This window comes from Oryctolagus cuniculus, chromosome 4 (genome assembly GCF_964237555.1).
Source record: "Oryctolagus cuniculus chromosome 4, mOryCun1.1, whole genome shotgun sequence".
NCBI lineage: Eukaryota > Metazoa > Chordata > Mammalia > Lagomorpha > Leporidae > Oryctolagus > Oryctolagus cuniculus.
Genome location: NC_091435.1, coordinates 81,471,474 through 81,490,694, shown reverse-complemented (window position 1 = coordinate 81,490,694; position 19,221 = coordinate 81,471,474). Strand labels below are relative to the sequence as shown.

General features: G+C 50.5%; 1 protein-coding gene across 5 annotated transcripts in view; it reads left to right on the top strand.

Annotated features, from left to right (window-relative positions):
* Positions 1-249: 249 nt before the first annotated feature.
* SLC12A8 (solute carrier family 12 member 8) overlaps positions 250-19,221 on the top strand; it is a 190,679-nt gene continuing 171,707 nt past the window's right edge. For 4 of the 5 annotated variants that reach the window (XR_007924633.2, XR_011387963.1, XM_051859211.2 and 1 more), the window contains exons 1-2: positions 250-4,016; positions 8,279-8,372. Coding sequence is in view for 3 of the 5 variants with exons in the window: in XM_051859211.2 (XP_051715171.2) it covers positions 8,322-8,372 (51 nt within the window). In the remaining 2 variants the exon portion in view is untranslated. Of the gene's footprint in view, positions 4,017-6,691; positions 7,267-8,278; positions 8,373-19,221 lie in introns of those variants that run through there. The other variant, XM_070072237.1, reaches the window with a different exon arrangement.

The window sequence follows — 19,221 nt, the reverse complement described above, 5'->3', positions numbered from 1 at the left end:
TAACTACTAGGGAAAATGTCCCAAAATTGATTTTTTTAAAATATTTACTTTATTCATCTGAAAGGCAGAGTTACAGAGGCACAGAGAGGTCTTCCATCTGCTGGTTCATTCCCCAGATGGCCACAGTGGCCAGAGCTGGGCCGATCCAAAGCCAAGAGCCTGGAGCTTCTTTCAGGACTCCCACGTGGCTGCAGGGGCCCAAGCACTTGAGCCATCATCTACTGCTTTCTCAGGCGCATTAGCAGGGAGCTGGATCGGAAAGGGAGTAGCCTGGTGTCGAACTGGCACCCATATGGGATGCCGGCACAGCAGGCGGTGGCTGTACCCGCTATGCTACAGTGCCGGCCCCACCAAAATTTGAGTTTTAATAAATTGGTTCCAGAAAGTAGAAGACACAAACCAATATGATAGAGAATATTCTCAGAAAATATCTCTTACTAAGAACACCAAACTTACCAATAAAATCAAAATCTGAGCTGTGGAAATGAGGAAATAGATTTTTTTAAAGAGACTTTGTTCTGAAGATGAGTGCTTCACAGGGCTTCCCAGACGTGAGGGTGAAGTAGACTGGTGGGTCACCTGTACCCCACTGAGGCTTGGAGCTGGGTGCTGGAGGATACTTGCCTAGACGAAGGGGAACTAAGTGAACCAAGGCCTGCATAGTTGTAGCAGTCCCCGTGGGAAGGTGTTCACCATTTAAATCCCTCGAAGTCATGCTACTGTTCTGTCTTCTCAGATTGGGATTTTAGGGTACCCTTCATGTTAAATAACTTCTGGTTCCTGGTTGTCTGATGCCCTCTCTTCCTTGAGCATTTTCTTCCAGGTGTTTGGGCCAACTATAACACAGCTTTCAAACTTCCTATAGGATAGTTTAACTTTGTTTCTTTATGGGCGCTCCAGTGCCATCACTTCTGCAGCCTTTGTAGGGTACAGTGTAAGGGTCGAGACTACCAGAACACAAAATAAAATGGCAGAAAGAGGACACAGCTGAGGAACCATGCAAAGACCACTCAGGAACGCACAGGAGACAACTCGGCTGGGAACAGTTGTGTGCATCTCCCAGAGCTGGCCCTCGTGACTGCCCAGCGGATGTTGGCACTCAGGCAGAGGAGTACACAGAGAGCCTCATACTGTCTATGAAGAATGTGTATTTTTTTTAGGAAAGTGTGTATAAGGCAGCTTTAAATGAACTATAGGTTATTTTTTGTTGTTGAGGATGACTGAGAACAATGGGGTGAGCAGAGGACCAGGGGCTTTCAAATCGCAGCTCCGCCTTGTTCTATCTGTGTAGCCTTGTTCAAGTCACTTAACCTTTCTGAGCCTCCATTTTTTTAATCTGGAAAATGAAAAAAAAAAAAAAAAACACAATACCTATCCAAGTTGCTGTGCTGTCAAGTCACTGGAGGTAACAGTTTGTAACATGTAACACTAAACCTTCCTGGTTCAGAGTTTGAAAGTGGCGGAAAGGCAAGATAGAGCAGAGCTGGGCAGACATTGGAAGCTTCGATTGTAAAGCAGATCATATAAGTACATCTGTGACTTTAAGGCAGTGTAGACTGAGCATCCCTAGTCTGAGAACACGAAATGCTCCACAGCCTCAGCCTTTGAGCACCGGTGTGGGGACGTCCACATCTGGAAGTGGGCATTTGGCCTCCAAGTTAAGATGCCTGCATCTCATAGCAGTGTCTGGGTTCAGTACCTGGCTCAGCTCCTGACTCCAGCTTTCTAACAGTGCACACCCTGGGAGGCATCACCCAGTGATGGCTCAAGCAGTTGGTTTGGCCGGTCACGTGGGAGGCCTGGTCTGGCTCAGCCCTGACTGTTGTGAGCTTTTGGGAAGTGATACAGCGGATGCAGTCCCTCCCTCCCTCTCTCCCTCCCTCCCTCTCTCTCCCTCCCTCCTCACTGCTTTTCAAATAAAATAACTCCATGCTATTAAAAAAAATTACACACCTGACTGATGGTTTTCAGTGAACACACAGGTGTGCTAAACATTTTATATAAATTACTTTCAGGCTGTATGTATTATTTGTATGTGAAACAAATGAATTTCATTTAGGCTTGTGTTCCATCCCCAAGAGATATTGTGTATATGCAAATGCGCCAAAACATGAAAAAAAAAGGTGGAATCAAGCACTTTTGGTTCCAAGCACTTCAGACAAGGGTGATCCAACCTGTATTATCCTTAAAGAGATTGAAAAAGAAATGAGAGAATTTGTTTGAATTTAAGTAACCAGCAAGGAATAACTCTTCAGTGAGGTGGAAGTGATAGGAGTTTTGTAAGGAAGAGAATTGTTCCCTGATAATTTATGTTCACTGACAAATGGAGTGCAGGGTGTTAACAACACATGCCCCAGACTTTACCATTGCAATTCAAAAAGCTCAAGTTTAAAAAGTATGATTCTGTTACCAGAAGTCTGAAAGGGATGGAACAGTCTGGAAAATGTCTTAATACTGACATAAATTGCAACGAAAGGCAGAAATATGAAACTAAGGGAATATATTGAGGTGGAAGTGCCCAGTTTCTCACTTCCAAGCTGTTGATCAGTCGTGAACAGGTGCCTGGCTGGCCCATGAGGCAAAAGCAAAATTCAGACCATGAGGTAAGGATGCCATAGGCAGTGGACCAGCAGGAGGAAGGGGCACGTGTCTGCCGGTGTTGGGCCTTCTCCCCTTTTGTGCTTGGCCGTCGAAAAGTGCATGTGGATGTGATTGAGGGGAGGGTCCGGGCCCTGTGAGTTACCTCACAAGGTGCAAAGAGGAACACTGCCGGAAGTGTGACAATCTCTGGGAAGTGGCAGTAGGACCAGAACGGTGGTCATGTGATTTTCCGAAAGCAAGGGGAAACTATCTTGGTAACTCTGCCAGGAGGCCTGGCAGGTCTCTGTCATTAACTCCATGTTACACCTAAGGAAACAGGCTCAGATCTGGACCTGACCTCTCATCTAAACTCTTGGAGGTCCACCATTGGGTCTTCCCTATGTGATAGCTAAGTACATGCGGAATGCTAATCACATTGTTTCCTGTCCAGTAAGGCTGCCACTGTCATTATCCAATAAAATGGATCCTGTTTATCAGGCGTCTGTCTGCATCGTGTGTTTCCTCATGCTCCCCCCAGGTCCTGGTCAGCAACAGACGCCAGGTGGCTGATGGAGAATGACTGTCTTGTCAGAGGGCAAACTCCCTGAGTCAACAAATAGCTTAGATCCTGGAGGAGAAACCTGCTCAACAGGAGCTGGGGCCACCTGACAGCAGGATGGTGGAGGCCCTGCCCTGGGAAGCCAGAGCAAGAGCCAAGTCTCCCTGGGCTTCCGCGGCTCCCAGGCTGTGGGAGGGACTCTTCCGTCTGGTTTCCGCCTCCTGGGTCTTCCCCTTCCAACTCCCTGAAGTGTCTGGCAGCCCTTCAGAGAGCCCTCTCCTGGGCCTGGGGCTCTGGGAAACCGCTTTCCAAAGTCCAGGAAGCAGGAAAATCTTTTTCTGTCTTAGCTCTTCATTTGGGTTAAAGAGGCTACATTTGTGTAGAGAACCTGATATTGGGATGAGAGAGAGAGCTTCAAGTGCTGGCTCCACCTTTCAGAGCCGCAAGAACTTTCCAAGCGTGTGCAGGGTTCCTGTGACGGTGTGCCCTGGGAAAGGGACAGCACAGTGACCAAGCCGAAGAAACGTGTGCGTGCACTGGCAGTAAGTTACCAGTGTGTGCGCATGCGTGTGCAATAAATTACCTGTGTGCGCGTGCGCAGTAAATTACCAGTGTGTGCGCATGCGTGTGCGGTAACTTACCGGTGTGTGTGTATATGTGCAGTAAATTACCTGTGCTGCCTCATGATACATGTCACACAACTCAAAGCTGCAACCAGAGTAAGACACCATCGCCAAGAGGATGTACTCCCGTGTTTTGGAGCAGAGGGACAACTGATGGGCTAGGAATCCCATAATTTTCATCCTTGGCTGCACTTTAGAAGCACTCAGGGAACTTAGAGAAACGCTGATGCCCAGGGCCCACCCAGACCTGTTAAGTAAGTGAATTGGAATCTGTGAGTGGGGGTTCCCGAGGTGTTGGTATTTTCAGAAGCGACCCCCAGATGAGGGGTCCACATCAGACTGGCTGACCCGCCCCTGACTGGTTCTCAGGCCGAGGCTGTGAAGCACGTCTTGGTGTGCATACCTTTTGACATCATGACTGCATGTTTTCAGCCCGCGTTCACATTTCTGCGCTGGTTCACTCGGTTCAGGCCCTGCCCCAGAGCTCGGATTTTCTGCCTAATGAGGTCCTCCTTCGTTGTCAGCCGTCACACAGAAGGCAGCTCTGAGCCCCAGGCAGCCAGGGAGGAGGTGCAGGGTCTTCTGCCTGTGGCATCGCTGCACAGCAACAGCCTCACAGGGTGGGACTTGAGCTTCGCTTGTGAATGAATACAAAAAAGGGTGAGTTTAATAATAGGTTTTTTTTTTTTTTTCCATAGCTGGGCTGCAGTCACAGTGCATTCAAACAATGAAATAACTACAAGTGCTTTGAAAGGAAGGTTTCGCTTTGCTTGGATGGACGGTGTATTCGCTGTCTTTCGATGAGTCACAGCGACAGGGAAGACGTATCCTCTCTCTGGGTTCCTGTGGGTCAGGAGTCCCGACAGGGGCCGGCAAGCAGGGCTCGTCGTTCGCCAGCCGCGTCTGGGAGCTCAGCTGGGGCTGGCGCCGTCGGAAGGCGGGTTCTCCTCACAGGTCTGCCGCGGGCGGCGGCTGCTGGCCGGAGCCCACAGGTAGCCTCTCCGTGTGGCCAGGGCTTCCTCGCAACATGGCAGCCGAATCCTCAGGGGAAGTGCGCGGGGGTGAGGCCGCCCTGCGGACCCTTCCTGCCTTTAGGACCCCAGCCTATGAACTCAAGCAATGGCACTGCTTCCCTTGCCCCCCTGGGCTGAGGTGCTTAGGCTCGCGGAGAGGGAGCACAGACCCCGTCTCTTCGTAAGACTCTCAACTTAGGATAAGGGCATGTGGGATGGGATCTCAGCACGGTCGTCTTGGGAAAATGCAGCCACCTCCATATTTTTTCTTAATTTTTTACTTATGCACTCCTCCCCCAGATTTTGAAGTAACATGTACTCACTGTAAGACAAAAATTCAATATTTATACTCCAAAGTGGATTTTGTCTCTGGCTTTCCTCATGACCTCAATCCCATATCATAGAGATAACCACTACTAACAGACCGGGGTGTGTTTTCCTACACAAACCATCTATGTATATAAATATATACTCCTTTTTTCAAAAGTAGCACACTGCATACACCATTATTCTGCAGTTGGCTGTTTCCATTCATTATTATGTGATGAACAGAGTTCCGTGTTTGTATATACAAACATACCTTATTCTTTCTAATGCTGACTTTTATAATAGGACTGACCATAACTTATTTAATCAGTCTTCTGTTGACAGATAGTTAGGTTCTCATTTTTACGAAAAATTACAAAGTAATGGACGTCCTTATGCTAGGTCATGTCGGGTAGTATCTTAAAAATGGAAATGTTTGTTCAAAGGATATGCAGGCTACTATTTTTTAACACAAGAATGTAGGGTGTTTTTTTTTTTAAGATGAATGTCATTGTTATAAATCTACAATAAGCAGGATATACTGTTTTCTTTGCAAATGGGCAGGTTTCTATGTCTAACCTTAGCGTGAAGAAAAGAAACAAACACATTTGTTTAGGAGATGCCTGTAAGCTCTGAAGGGAACTTCTCATTTATTTGGAAGATGACAAGTGGCAGGAAGTAGGTGGTCACTAAGAAAGGGGTGGATTTCCGGTTCTAATGTTTTTAATTTAGTCTATTATGGAATTGGATGTGGATTTGTCAGAGTTCACAGTGGTGCTTAGAGGCAGGCTGATGGCAAACAGGAAATTGGGCAAGGCCAAAAAAAGAGAGAAGGGAGTATCATGTGCCACGAACAGTGAATGAGAAAGATGACCGTACTGGCCACACAGGTGCATGTATGGGCAATGACCTTGTCACCTGGTCCACCTGGTCAGCCTTCGTTCACAGAGGGCTAGCCTGTCACTCATCCTGCGGTTCTGTCTCCTTGCGGAGAAGGTTCACTTAAGACATCTTGGCCAGGCGCAAAGTTCTGAACGCTCTACCATATGGGTGAACCTTGAGGACATTCTGCTAAGTGCCATAATGGACACCAATGGGACGAATATTGGGTAGGAAGTATCTGAGATTGGCCAATCAAGAGAGATGGAGCAGGAGAGGGTTCCTGGGCTGGGGATGGGAGGAAGGAGTCCCTGCTCCAGGAGTAGGACCTTGGGTGGTGGTGGTCCTGGCACAACGTGCATGGTGAGTGCGACTGACAGCACTACACAGGGCACTGGCGGCAGTGCAAGTGGCAAATGGCTCGGTCTGTGTGTTCACTCACGGCTTTGCTGCAGCACAAAGAGGTTAGGGCTCGGCTGCTCTGGCTCTGCCCTCCCTCTTGTTTTTAAAAAAACAAGCTCTATTTTTAGAGATTTTCACACAAAGGCCCATGGGCGTGGGAAGCACTCCCAGCTGCCCTCCTGCTTCTCAGAAGCCCACATGGAAGCAGAGGGAGTTATTTAAGGTCTAGGAAATATGCCAGATTGGAAACTGAGATAATTTAATCTCTCTGAATGTTAATTTCTCCCCCACCCCCTGCAGCCCCAGGCCTCCGAAACCTTGTTTCACCCTTGGGAAAGGGGCTGGGGTCTTGTTCAGGGTGATGAGGGCGCTCCCCCTACGGCGCTGCAGGCCTGTTGCCAGCCCGCTCCGGGCTTGGGCGGCCCCTGGTCGCGCTTGGGGAGCCCTGGCGCGCGGGGTCAGTTTCTGGTCCCCAGGTGTCTCCCTCACCCGCGCCGCGGCTGCGGGACCAGAGTGGGCGCGGCCCGGGCCTTCCTCATCGTCGCCGCGCCGGACACCTTGGCCGAGGGCGTTGAATTACTTAGCAGGGGGAATGGGCTTGCGCACCCTCCCTCGCCCCTCTCCTCGCCCACTCGGGTTGATTTTCGTCCCCTGCTCTAGGACCCGTCATCGCCGGGGCGGCGGCAGGTGTGCGGGCGACTCCCGGGGACAGGAGGGAAAGCCCCGCAGCCCCCTCCTTCCCTCCTAGACCGAAGATCCGGACGTGTTGGCGGGGCTAAGGTGCTCGAGCCGGGGCGGGAACCGCCTGGCCAGCGGGACATCTGGGACCCGGACAGCCACGTGGCGGGGGCGGGGACGGGGCGCGCCCGCGCTCGGCGCTGGGAGTGCGCAGTCCCGGGAACAGGTGAGGGCGAGCGCACGGGGCGAGGGCGGGGGTGGGGTGGAGGAGAGGGAGAGGGTGGTCTCGGGGACAGCCCCTCTCCCCAGTGGGATTCTGGGCCGCTTGCCCCGGCTCAGGGGGATGTTGCCGTCTGGCTGGTCACCGACGCAGGTGGGCTCTGCCGCGCCGCCCACGACCCTGGGACTCGCGCTCCGAGCCCGGTGCTCCCCGGGGTCCCGAGAACTTGGGGTGGGGCTGTGCGTCTTCCGAGGAGTGCCCAACGGACAGGAGACGTGAGAAGTCGGGGCTATGCCCAGGAGTGGCCTGGGAAGTGGGGCGTGCGAAGCGGGCCGCCCTTTTTACGCGTGCCGCCGCTGTGGCCGGACCCCGGGCCAGCGAGTCCCCGCAGTCTCAATGGCTTTACCCTGTGCCCAAGCCTCCCTCGACACATAGGCTGCTATCACAGGTCCAGCTCCTCCTTCCAAAAGGTCATGAGCTCTGCCACAAGGTCTCGGCTCCCCCCCGCCCCCCGCCCCCCGGCCGTGCCGGTGCCCAAGGACGGTCCTGCCCTGGTGATGATGCACAGTCTCTCTCCGCCGTTGGTCTCTGGCGGTGCTCAGAAGGGGTCCTGTCGCCGAGCCCACTGCGAGTCCAGTTCGCGCTCACTCACCGCCTGCCGCCGTTCCCGTGGGGCCACGGTGCCCTTGCACGGGGGCCTGGGGGAGGAGTGTCAGCTGTGTCCCCACCGCGGAGCCGCTGCTCGGTGGCCCTGAGCCCAGCTCTTCTCTGACCTCGGGGTGGAGAGGAAGAACTGGGGCAGCTGTGGCTTTAGGACTGCAGAGCCTGGGCGCAGGGGGGCTGTGCGTGGGCTCTGTTGGGTACCAAAAAGAGGCTAAGAAGGGGTTTCCAGGTGAGGGGGAACCAAGTTCCGCCTTGCTCCCAGGCCTTGCCTAACAGAGGGGAAGCACGGGCAACAGCGGGAAGCTGGGAGGAGAAGAAAGGAGCCTTCTGACCGCGGATGGTCTTTACCTTCCAGACGGGGTCCCACCTGGAGCCCCAGGACCTCCACTTCCACGAGCATGGCCCAGATGTCGCAGGTGCAGGAACTCTTCCACGAGGCAGCCCAGCAGGTAGGCCAGGAGGGCACAGGGTCTGTGATGGAGCCAGGGTTCACCCCAGCAGAATAGAGGCTCTCCGGTGCACGATTGTAAATGCTCTTATCTCAGAGGTTTATTCTAGATCAATTCAGGAAATGTTATAGCAGTTCTACCAAAGGCATCCAGAAAACCTCTGGCGTTTCTTGAGGTGGGTTCTGAATCCTGGGCCCCACCCTGTGGTGGAGGTCTTCTCTGGACAGAGTGAGCTCTCAGAGAATAGGAATTCTTTGACATTTTGAAGCAAACCAGTGTAAAAGGGAACTTTCTTTCATCTGACTGAATTAGATGGATTTCTGGATTCCTTGAGGTGTGCTGGGTTTTTGCTTTTGTTTTTCTCTTTCTACTCCTTGGTGGTCATTACTTACAGTAAACATGCAGCCTGGATATATGGAATTGAAGTGATCCTCCCCAGAAATAGAAGGATTCCTTAAGAAGTAACAAACAGACGCCAGACTGGCATCTGATCCAGCTCCCTGTTAATGCACCTAGGAGAGCAATCAGAAGGTAGCCCAAGAGCTTGGGCCCTGCACCCACGTGGGAGACCCAGATGAAGTTCCTGGCTCCTGGCTGTTGTGGCCATTTGGGGAGTTAACCTATGGGTGGAAGATCTTTCTCTGTTTCTCTGTGTATCTGTCTCTCTAACTCTGCCTTTCAAATAAATAAATAAATCTTAAAAAAAAAAAAACAAAACACGTAGGTGTTTATAGGAAGCTACTTGTACCCGGTGCTTTATCACATATGAAGTTTTCACTGCCCTTTGGATTTCTCTCATGCTTTTTTTTTTTTTAAGTGTTTATTTATTTATTTGAAAGGCAGAGTTACAGAGACAGAGACACAGACAGAGACAGAGAGATCTTCCATCCACTGGTTGACTCCCGAAATGGCCTAAATGGCTGGAGCTGGGCTGATTCGAAGCCAGAAGCCAGAGCTTCCTCTGGGTCTCCCATGTGAGTGGCAGGGGTCCAAGCACTTGGGCCACCTTCTGCTGCTTTCCCAGGAGCACCAGCAGGGAGCTGGATTGGAAGTGTAGCAGCCCAGACTTGAACTGGCACCCTTTGGGATGCCAGTGCCACAGGCTGCAGCCTTACTCCCTATGCCACAGCGCCAGATCCTCTTTCCTGCTTTATGGAGAAGAGGCAGGAGGGTTTCCCAGCAGTGAAACAGGGGGAAGAGGAGAGAGGACCAATTCAAGGCTTCATGCAATAGCAGGAGAACAGGATCCACAAGCATCCCAAACTAAAGGGCAGAGGATATTGTTGAAGATGGGGCTTGGAGGGTGTGGGAGGAGCCAGATGGGCTAGTTACCTCGTTTGTGTGCACTGTACGTGGAAAATGCAGCATGCTGGCAGGTGGAAGTGCTCACAAGAAGTGCCCCCCCACACACACCGCGCCACACATAGGCAGGCCGGGGGCAGTGCTCCTGCACCCTCGGTAGTTAGCTCCTCATACCCAGCTTGAAGCATTCCAGCTGCTTCCAGATGAACACCTGGAAACTCAGAATAGCTCTTCCAATGCATTTCCGAACTGTTGGCCAGAGCTGTTCACTCCTGGCTGAAGAGGCCTGGGGCCATGATTCTGAGGGACTCAGAGAGCTGTCTGGGATCTTGTATCCAGTTTAGCAGGTCTCTCCCATACTCCCCAGCTGTGTCAGTCTTTATCTAAGTGTGCATGCTCTCAACATGTATTTGTGGGCTACTTCTTCACTAGTGGCTATGTATTTAGCATGAGAAGGAAACCCAGATGCAAACTGTGAGACCCCAGGAATTCCCAAAGGAAAAATAATATAAAGGAACCTCAAAAAGTTCATGGAAACTGGAATTGAAAGATAAAAATATAGGCCTGCACCACGGCTCACTAGGCTAACCCTCCGCCTGTGGCGCCGGCACCCTGGGTTCTAGTCCCGGTTGGGGTGCTGGATTCTGTCCCGGTTGCCCCTCTTCCAGGCCAGCTCTCTGCTGTGGCCAGGGAGTGCAGTGGAGGATGGCCCAAGTCCTTGGGCCCTGCACCCGCATGGGAGACCAGGAGAAGCACCTGGCTCCTGGCTTCGGATCGGCGCAGTGTGCCAGCCATAGCAGCCAATTTGGGGGGTGAATCAATGGAAAAAGGAAGACCTTTATCTCTGTCTCTGTCTCTCACTGTCTAACTCTGCCTGTCAAAGAAAAAAAAAAAGAAAGAAAGATAAAAATATAAACTTATGTTCTCAACAACTCCATAAGTTAAAGGCACTTTCGTAAGTGATGCTACCAGCCATGCCTAAAAAAAAACAGGAGGTCCTGGGAATTTAGACCACATATTTAGTCTTTTTTTTTTTTTTTTTTTTACATTATAAAATGAAGAAAAGTGGGTGCCCTCAAATGATTTTTTTAAGATTAGGAAACAAATAGAGACCACAAGGAGCCAAATCAGGATTGTAGGGTGGATGCCCATGATTTCCCATTGAAAGTCACACATTTGCTCTTAGCAGATACAGGAATGGGCAGGAACATGGTTGCTGTGGAGAAAGACTCTCTGATGAAGCTTTCCTGTGGGTTTTTCTGCTAAGGCTCTGGCTCACTTGCTCAAAACACTCTCATCAGTGTCTTAATAAATAGATGTCATTGTTCTTTCACCCTCCAAAAAGTCAACAAGGAAAATGCCTTGAGCATTCCCCCCCACCCCCACGCCTACCCCCAATAATTTGACCTTTGCTTGTGACTAGGCTCTTCCACCTCCTGGTAGCCATTGCTTTGATCATGCTTTGTCTTCAGGATCATCCTGGTAGGGTCATGTTTCAGCTCCTGTTACAAATTTTAGGAGAAACACTTCAGGATTTTGATCTCACTTGTTTAAAATTTCCACTGAAAGCTCTGCAGCTAATCTGGGCATAACAGCTTTGACACCCATCAAAGGAAAAATTTGCTCCACTTGAATTTTTCTGTAACAATTGTGTAAGTTGAGCCAGTTGAGATGTCTTTGGTTTTGGCTGTTGTTTCTCCTCTTACTCATTGGTCCTTTTCAGTTAGGGCATGAACAATATTAACCTTTTTGTCGTGTATTGGTGTGAATGATCCGCTGCTGTGTGCTTCATCTTCAGTGTCCATCTGTAATCTGCTGACTTCCTCGGGGCATTGCTCCTGTAACCAGGGGTGGGGAACATCTGGCCCAGAGGCCATATTTGGTCCAGCCTTTTCAAGGCAACTGTAGGTTGGACTTGATGTTCAATAAATCTGTGGCAGGTGAATTTTTAAATTGATCATGTTTATGGCCTGCAAATGATGTTAGAAATATTCAAATGATCCTTGGTAGAAAAAAAGGTCCTCATCCTTGTGATAAACTGTAAAGCATTGGTGATCTCACCATTCTTCGCCATAATTTGATGTTTGCTCTTTCTTCAATTCTAGCAGAATTTGTGTTGCCCTAATAGGGGTGCCTTTCAAACTGGTGTCATATCTTAGTGCCCCTAACTAAATCCTATTCAAACATGTTATAACACACTAGGACAAGTTCATTGTGGTGCAAAAATTTTGAAATCCATAGATAGGTTTCTTTTATATATATATATATATATATAGATAGATAGATAGATAGATAGATAGATTTATTTATTTGAAAGGCAGAGTTACACAGAGAGAGAAAGAGAGGCAGAGAGAGAGAGGTCTTCTATCCACTGGTTCACTCGCCAATTGGCCACAACAGCCAGAGCTGTGCCAATCCGAAGCCAGGAGCCAGGAGCTTCTTCTGGGTCTCCCACGTGGGTGCAGGGGCCCAAGCACTTGGGCCATCTACTGCTTTCCCAGGCCATAGCAGAGAACTGGATCAGAAGTGGAGTAGCCGGGCCTTGAACTGGCACCCAAATGGGATGCTGGCTTTGCAGGTGGCCATTCACTACACCACAGTGCCGGCCCTGGATAGGTTTTTATCATATATATTCTCCACGAACTGTTTGACAACCCCTTGTAAGACATTCTGTGAACTGAGAAGAATCTGCTGAGGCTTAGCTCTGCCCCCGCCCCCGGTGCAAAACCTTCACGTGCCCCCCATATTCACTGCCCAGTGTTCAAGCCCCTCGGGCCAGGCCTTGCACAGTCTGGCCCAGCCTGAATTGTGAGTCTGGTTTCCCATCTGCTCCTGCTCATGCCCCACTCTCTGGCCAAGCCCCTCCACCTGCTGTGCTCGACTTTCTCTTGCTCTGGCCTCTGCGCATACTTCTCACTCACTGATTTCTCACCGGAACTCTCCCAGTACCCAAGGCAGCACCGGGCCTTTTAATGGACAATAAATATTGGCTGAGTAACCAAATGAACAATGAGCAGATAAGCCCAATGTGAGTTAAGTTGTCTTCTGTGCCCTAGAAAGAGTGTATTTTTAAAATAAAAAGGCCTCTGTGTCACATCCTTTCTCAATATCTGAATACTGAGGGACTGGACAAAGCCCAAGCAATGGCCTTTGGGGTTCACTCTTCAGACACATTTGAAATCCATTGCTTTTTCTTTTCTTTTTAAAGATTTATTTATTTTTTATTTATTTGAAAGAGTGACAGATGGAGAGAGAGATCTTCCATCTGCTGATTTACTCCCCAAATGGCTACAACAGCCAGCCTGGGCCAGGTTGTAGGCAGGAGCATGCAGCTCCATCCGGGTCTCCCACGTGAGTGGCAGGGGCCCAATTACTTGGGCCATCTTCCACTGCTTTCCCAGGTGCATTAGTAAGGAGCTGGATTGGAAGTGGAGCAGCTGGAACTTGAGCCCATATGGGATGCCAGCCTTGGTGTTGCAGGTGGTGGCTTACCTCACCACTCTGCAACTATTTCTTGACTGGATTATCCGTGCCTCCTAACTTTTTCCCCTACATTGCTGTTTTCTCTCCCAGTGCTTCTAAAGTAGAAAATGTTGTTCTGTGCACTGAACTCCCCTGCTCAAAGCTCTTCTGTGGCATCTCCCTGACTTCAGATTCCAGCTCAAAGTCCATATCTTGGCCCCGAGAACTCTGATCTGAGCTACCTCCCCTGCTCCCCGCACTGCTGCCCTTAGCACGTGGCATTGAAACAAGTTGTTTTGTTCCCCTCTCCTTTAAGGCTGTGAACCCTTGATGTCCGGGGGCGTGTCGTATTAAATTTTGAATCGCCACTGTCTGGCACAGCACTTGGTATACAGAACGTGGTCAATCACAGCTGGTGGTATTGAAACCAACTCACGGGGCTGGGGTTTAGGGGAGCTGCCATTTGCATTAGCTCTTTAACAATTGATGGGAGTGGAGCACACAGTGCTCTTGGGCAGCACGTGCAGGTGGGAAGGTAAGAGCTAGTCATTGCCATCAAGGAGTGGTGGGCATGGGCACTTCATCCACGCTTTCCCTCCCTTGATCTTCATAGCGTTGTGAGGTAGATACAACTTTAGAGTTTTTTTTTTTTTTTTAAGATGTATTTATTTGAAAAGCAGAGTTACAGGAGGCAGAGGCAGAGAGAGAAAGAGAGAGAGAGATCTTCCATCCACCAGTTCACTTCCCAGATGGCCACAATGGGCAGAGTGCGCTGATCTGAAGCCAGGAGCCAGGAGCTTGTTCTGGGTCTCCCGCGTGGATGCAGCGGCCCAAGCACTTGGGCCATCTTCTCTGCCATTCCCAGGCCATAGCAGAGAGCTGGATCGGAAGAGGAGCAGCCAGGACTCGAACCAGCGCCCATAAGGGATGCCAGCACTATAGGTGGTGGCTTTACCTGCTACACCACAGCGCCAGCTCCTAGTTTTTATCTATTTATTTGAAAGATAGGGAGAGAAGGAGAGAGAGAGAGACAGACAGAAATCTCCCATCCACAAGTCAACTTCCTAAATGCCCACAACAAACAGGGCTGGACCAGTCTGAAGCCAGGAGCCAGAACTCAATGCAGGTCTCCCAAGTGGGTGGCAGGGACCCAAGTCCTTGAGCCATCACCTGCTGCCTCCCAGGGTGCACATTAGCAGGAAGCTGGCATCAGAAGCAGAGCTGGGACTGGGACCCAGGTACTCTGATTTGGGAAGTGGGTGTCTCAGGTGGTGGATTAACCACTGTGCCAAATGCCTACCCTGGTCTGACCATGTAGGTTTGATAGAGGAAGGACCAGAGCACTGTGAGGCATGTGTGTTGGGTTCCAAGGCCCAAGCTTTACCACTTGCTGCTGTTTGCCTGCTGCTCCAGTGGCATAAGCAAAGCCACCCAGATGGTGGTCAGGGTGGGGGGGCCTCTGTGAAGGGACAGAGAATGGCGGGGTAGAGGGTGGCTGATGCATTTGAAGCTGATCTCTGGGAGTGGCTGCCCTCAAAGAGTTTCCTTTGAGCCTTTTTCTCTCCCTTTAGCCTTGGGGGTTGGGACTTCTGTAGGAACTTTGTAGCCTGCAGAACTCGAGATGAAGCCAGCAGTGCCTGGTGGGAAGACAGGCTGTTGTCACAGCAAACCCTTCAGTCCTGACCTGTTCTTCACTATGACTTAAAAACAGCTCACAGGCTGGCGCCTCGGCTCACTAGGCTAATCCTCCACCTGCGGCACTGGCACCCCGGGTTCTAGTCCCGGTTGGGGCGCTGGATTCTGTCCTGGTTGCTCCTCTTCTAGTCCGGCTTTCTGCTGTGGCCCGGGAGTGCAGTGGAGGATGGCCCAGGTGCTTGGGCCCTGCACCCACATGGGAGACCAGGAGAAGCACCTGGCTCCTGGCTTCGGATTGGCACAGTGCGCTGGCTGTAGCAGCCATTTTGGGGATGAACCAATAGAAGGAAGACCTTTCTTTCTGTCTCTTTTTGTCTATCTCTGCCTTTCAAAAAAGAAAAAAAAAAAAAGGGATGAAAAAAAAAAAACAGCTCACAGGACATCTAGCCAAAGTGAAGAAGCTTGTGAGTTATGTGAGAAGTGGCCAAATGCATTCTTCATTTGATTCTAAACATTTTAGGACCAGAAGGGGTAGCACATGCTCTCTCTTTCTCTGTCTCCTGTGTGGGTTGGTCAGTAACAAGTGGACTTACTGAGGGTGAATGGTGTGGTGGTACCTGGGTTAATGTGCAACCTGGGTTCAAATGCTGGCTCTAACACTTGTGATCTTGGGGGAGTTACCCTCAGTAAACTTCCATTTCCTCACCCATGAGGCGGCTACCATCATTAAACCTACCCTAGAGAATTGTAAAGACTCAAAGAGGAAACTCATATAAATGTTAGTGTGGTACTGGTTTCATTGTAAGCACTTGGTGAGTTTGGCCAATAATCAGATCTAGGAGGGGAGCAGGTGTCTGGGGCCTGGGTTAGTGGAGCAGTGCTTGGAAGGATCACTTAGCAGATAAACCTGTGACTCAGCAAAGCCAAGTCAGGCAGAAGCCCCAAGGCAGAGTCTCAGCCGGAGCACTCCCAGCAGCCAACACCCGGAGGTGGCAGTGCAGGAGGCGGGGCTTGCAGGTGTCTGAGTGAGCGTCAGAGTGAGGCCCGCTCTGCACCTGCCCCTCCCCTCCCTGTCCAGTGGCCCAGCCCTGCATGCCTATCTGCTCTTTCTCTCCCCTGCCCTCTCCTCCCTGGCTTGCTCCCTTTCTTATACTCCTCCTCAGTGGCTTACCCAAGTCTGGATCTCTGGTTAAGTTTGGGAGCAATGGTGTGAGGGAGCTGAGCATTGGCAAGGGAGGCAGATAGAACCAAAGGCATCGAGACAGATGAGGGGTCCTCAGAGGCCCTCTGGCCCATCCGCTTGACAGGAAACAAGCCAAGAGATGTAGAATGACTTGCATGACACAGGCAGTGAGTGCCGGAGCTAGGCTGGGACCCAGGCTCCTGCCCTCGGGTGCAGCTCTGGGGTCACCTGAACACACGCAAGCCTTCGGTGGTAACCTCATGCTGGGTGTTGGTGCCAGACTGTATTGCTCAAGCTTTGCTCTTGTTGTCTGAGTCTCATTAGGCACTGTACAATTTAGGGCCGACTTGTGTTTTCCCTATGCATTTTCCAAGACTGTTTTAACATCTTTAAAAAGCCAATATGCAAAGTGAGCCTTGGCTGCCAAACACTAGGCAATAGCACACTGCTTAATTAGGATGTGAAGAAATGAATGTAACTGAGGAGAAAGGAAAAGGGAAACCTAATACGAGATGGTCTTGCTGTCTTGTACAGCTGACCTCAGGGCTCAGATGTTTGGGTGGAAGGACAGAGCTCACATGTGGGGTTCCTGGACCCCTAGCCCCTCACCTTCCCAGGTTTTGTAGTGCATGGAGCTTGTACAGTTCAGGGGACTCTCTTTAGTAAAAAGGCTGTGCATGGCCAACACCAAGTTAGGTATCATTTCTGGAGGGGATTCAATGCAAGGGAAGGCTCTGGTGATGCAAACGTTAGCTTCAGCAGGAAGCCCCGGCTGGCAAATGGATGGCACTGACTTTTGGAAGCAGCAGAGAGAAGAGGCTTAGGTCCTGGAGCCTGTGGGAGGGAACAGGCAACAGCCATTGTTCTGGGGTTGAGGGCTTTCCCAGGCATTTCGTGTGGAAACCGACACCAATTCCTTCTCCTTCTCTCTCCTTCCCCACCCCGTTCTGTTTTGCAACTCTGGTTGCTACTTTGCCCCCAGTTGACAAATAGGCCCCAAATGCTGCATATTTGTAAAAAGTAGAAGGGAGACATTTTATTTTCTTTATAAGATTTATTTGAAAGGCAGAGTGACAGAGAGGTAGAGAAAGAGAGAGATCTTCTGTCTGCTGGTTCACTCCCCCAATGGCTGCAATGGCCAGGGCTGGGCCAGGCCCAAACCAGGAGCCAAAAACTCCATCTGGGTCTCCCACATGGGTGCAGGAGTCCAAGCACGTCAGCCATCTTCTGCTGCTTTCTCGGGTACATTAGCAGGGAGCTGGAGCAGAAGTGGAGCAGCCAGGACTCAAACTATTGCTCTGATATGGGATGCTGACACTGCAGGCAGCACTAACTGCAGCACAACACCGTCCCAGGAGACGTTTTGTGGATGCAGGTGTCCTGCGTAGAAACTGGAGTGAGCATGTTTCTCAGGGAAGTGACCAGCAGGGTTCTGTGTCTCACTGGCGCCTGCAGGCTTTTGGTTTGTGGAGGTGACTGGCCACGTGGAGCAATCAGTGCTGCTGAGAGCAGGGTTTTGTTATTCACAGTTCCTAAGAGAAGCAGACAGCTGCCCGTCACAGGGCCCAGGGGAAGCACCAGGGGTCGGTGCTGACAGCAGGAGGCAGACAGAAAGCTGAGGCAGAGCCTTCACTGGGGTTGCGGTGGGAGGGGAAGGCAGGGCTGAGCAGCCAGCTTGGGGCTGGTGGGCTCAGCACCACAGGGGTGGGGGCTGGGGGCTGGTGCTGGGCCCTGGCATGAGTAGGTCAGGTGGCTGAGAGTTGGATAAGGAGACAGTTGGAGGTGTAGACCTAGAATTGGTTGGCCTGCGTGTGAAGGGTGTGTTCCTGCGTGAGCCCTTTGCGCTGGCTGAGAACTGGCAGTGCCGGGGAAGGTCAGTCTTTCCCGGCTGGCAAGGTTTTGAGTTTTCATAACATTGTAAGATACAGAAATTTTTAAAAAATTTTTATTTTATTTATTTGAAAGGCAGAGTTGCAGAGAGGTAGAGACAGAGAGAAAGGTCTTCCATTTGCTGGTTCACTCCCAAAATGGTTGAAACAGCCAGAGCTGAGCCGATCTGAAGTCAGGAACCAGGAGCTTCTTCCAGGTCTCCTACATGGGTCCTGGGGCCCAAGGACTTGGCCCTTCCTCCGTTGCTTTCCCAGGCACATGAGCAGGGAGCTGGATCAGAAGTGGAGCAGCCGGGACTCAAACCAGCGCCCATATGGGATGCCGGCACTGCAGGCCAGGGCATTAACCCACTGTGACACAATGCCGGCCACAAGATAGAGAAAATTAAAAAAAAAAAAAAAACATGATTAATACATTATGTCAGGGTGTAAAAGGGCAGACTAGGTGACTTTGAAACTTCTTACTGCCTTAGGATACATTGTATCCATGTCCAGATGCTGAGAAAAATACTGTCTTTGCCATCATTACCAGATTGGAATTTGCAAGAATCCCACCTAGATGCTGTGTTGACAGACTGTGAGGTACTATTTTTGTAAGGTGCCACCAGGGGTGCTTAGACTCCAGTCAGACCTCACCCACCACCCCTGCTTCCTGTAGGGGTAGATGGCTGAGAAATATTAGCTCACTCTCCCATTCATTTTGTACTTCCTCTGACCAAAACATATGTCTTCAGGATTATAGTTTAAGCACTAGTTTTTGTATGCTTAGAAGAGTATCAATTACTTGTAGTAAAATTTAAAGAAAAACACACACCTCGGCATAATCCATTCCAATATCTCTTTCTGCTCTTCAATCACTATGGTATAATTTAATGTAGTCCTTAAAATAAGTTATATTTTCCTCCTGCATCTTAATTCCCTAATCTGGTGGCTCTGGTGGTGGTGCTGAGCTGAGGCTAGCAGGCAGCAGAAGTTTGCCTGCGGCAGTTCTGGGCGTCTCTGCCAGCTAAGGTTGCAGGTCGGTGCCTCTCAGGCCCTGTGTGCAGTCCTGCGTTCTTCTTGTAGTGTGTGAGTGTTTTCTTCCACTCACTCACAGGCAGAAGGAAGGAGAAAAACAGGGCGGGATGAAGACCATTCGCCTGTGCAGAAATTCTGTATTTTTTCCTGATGTGCAGGTACCCTGTAGGGCGCGCCCATGGCTGCTGTCCCTGGTCGCATCCACTACGTGTTCAGCGGTTGCCTTGTAGCAGTGCTGGCCTAGCAACCCTCACCAGGCCAAAAATAGTTAGCTCCTTGCCCTAGTGTGGACCCCAGTGCTCACAGAATTTGATTGAAAAGAAAATAGAAAGCCATGACTCATTTTGAGTCACTTTCTTTT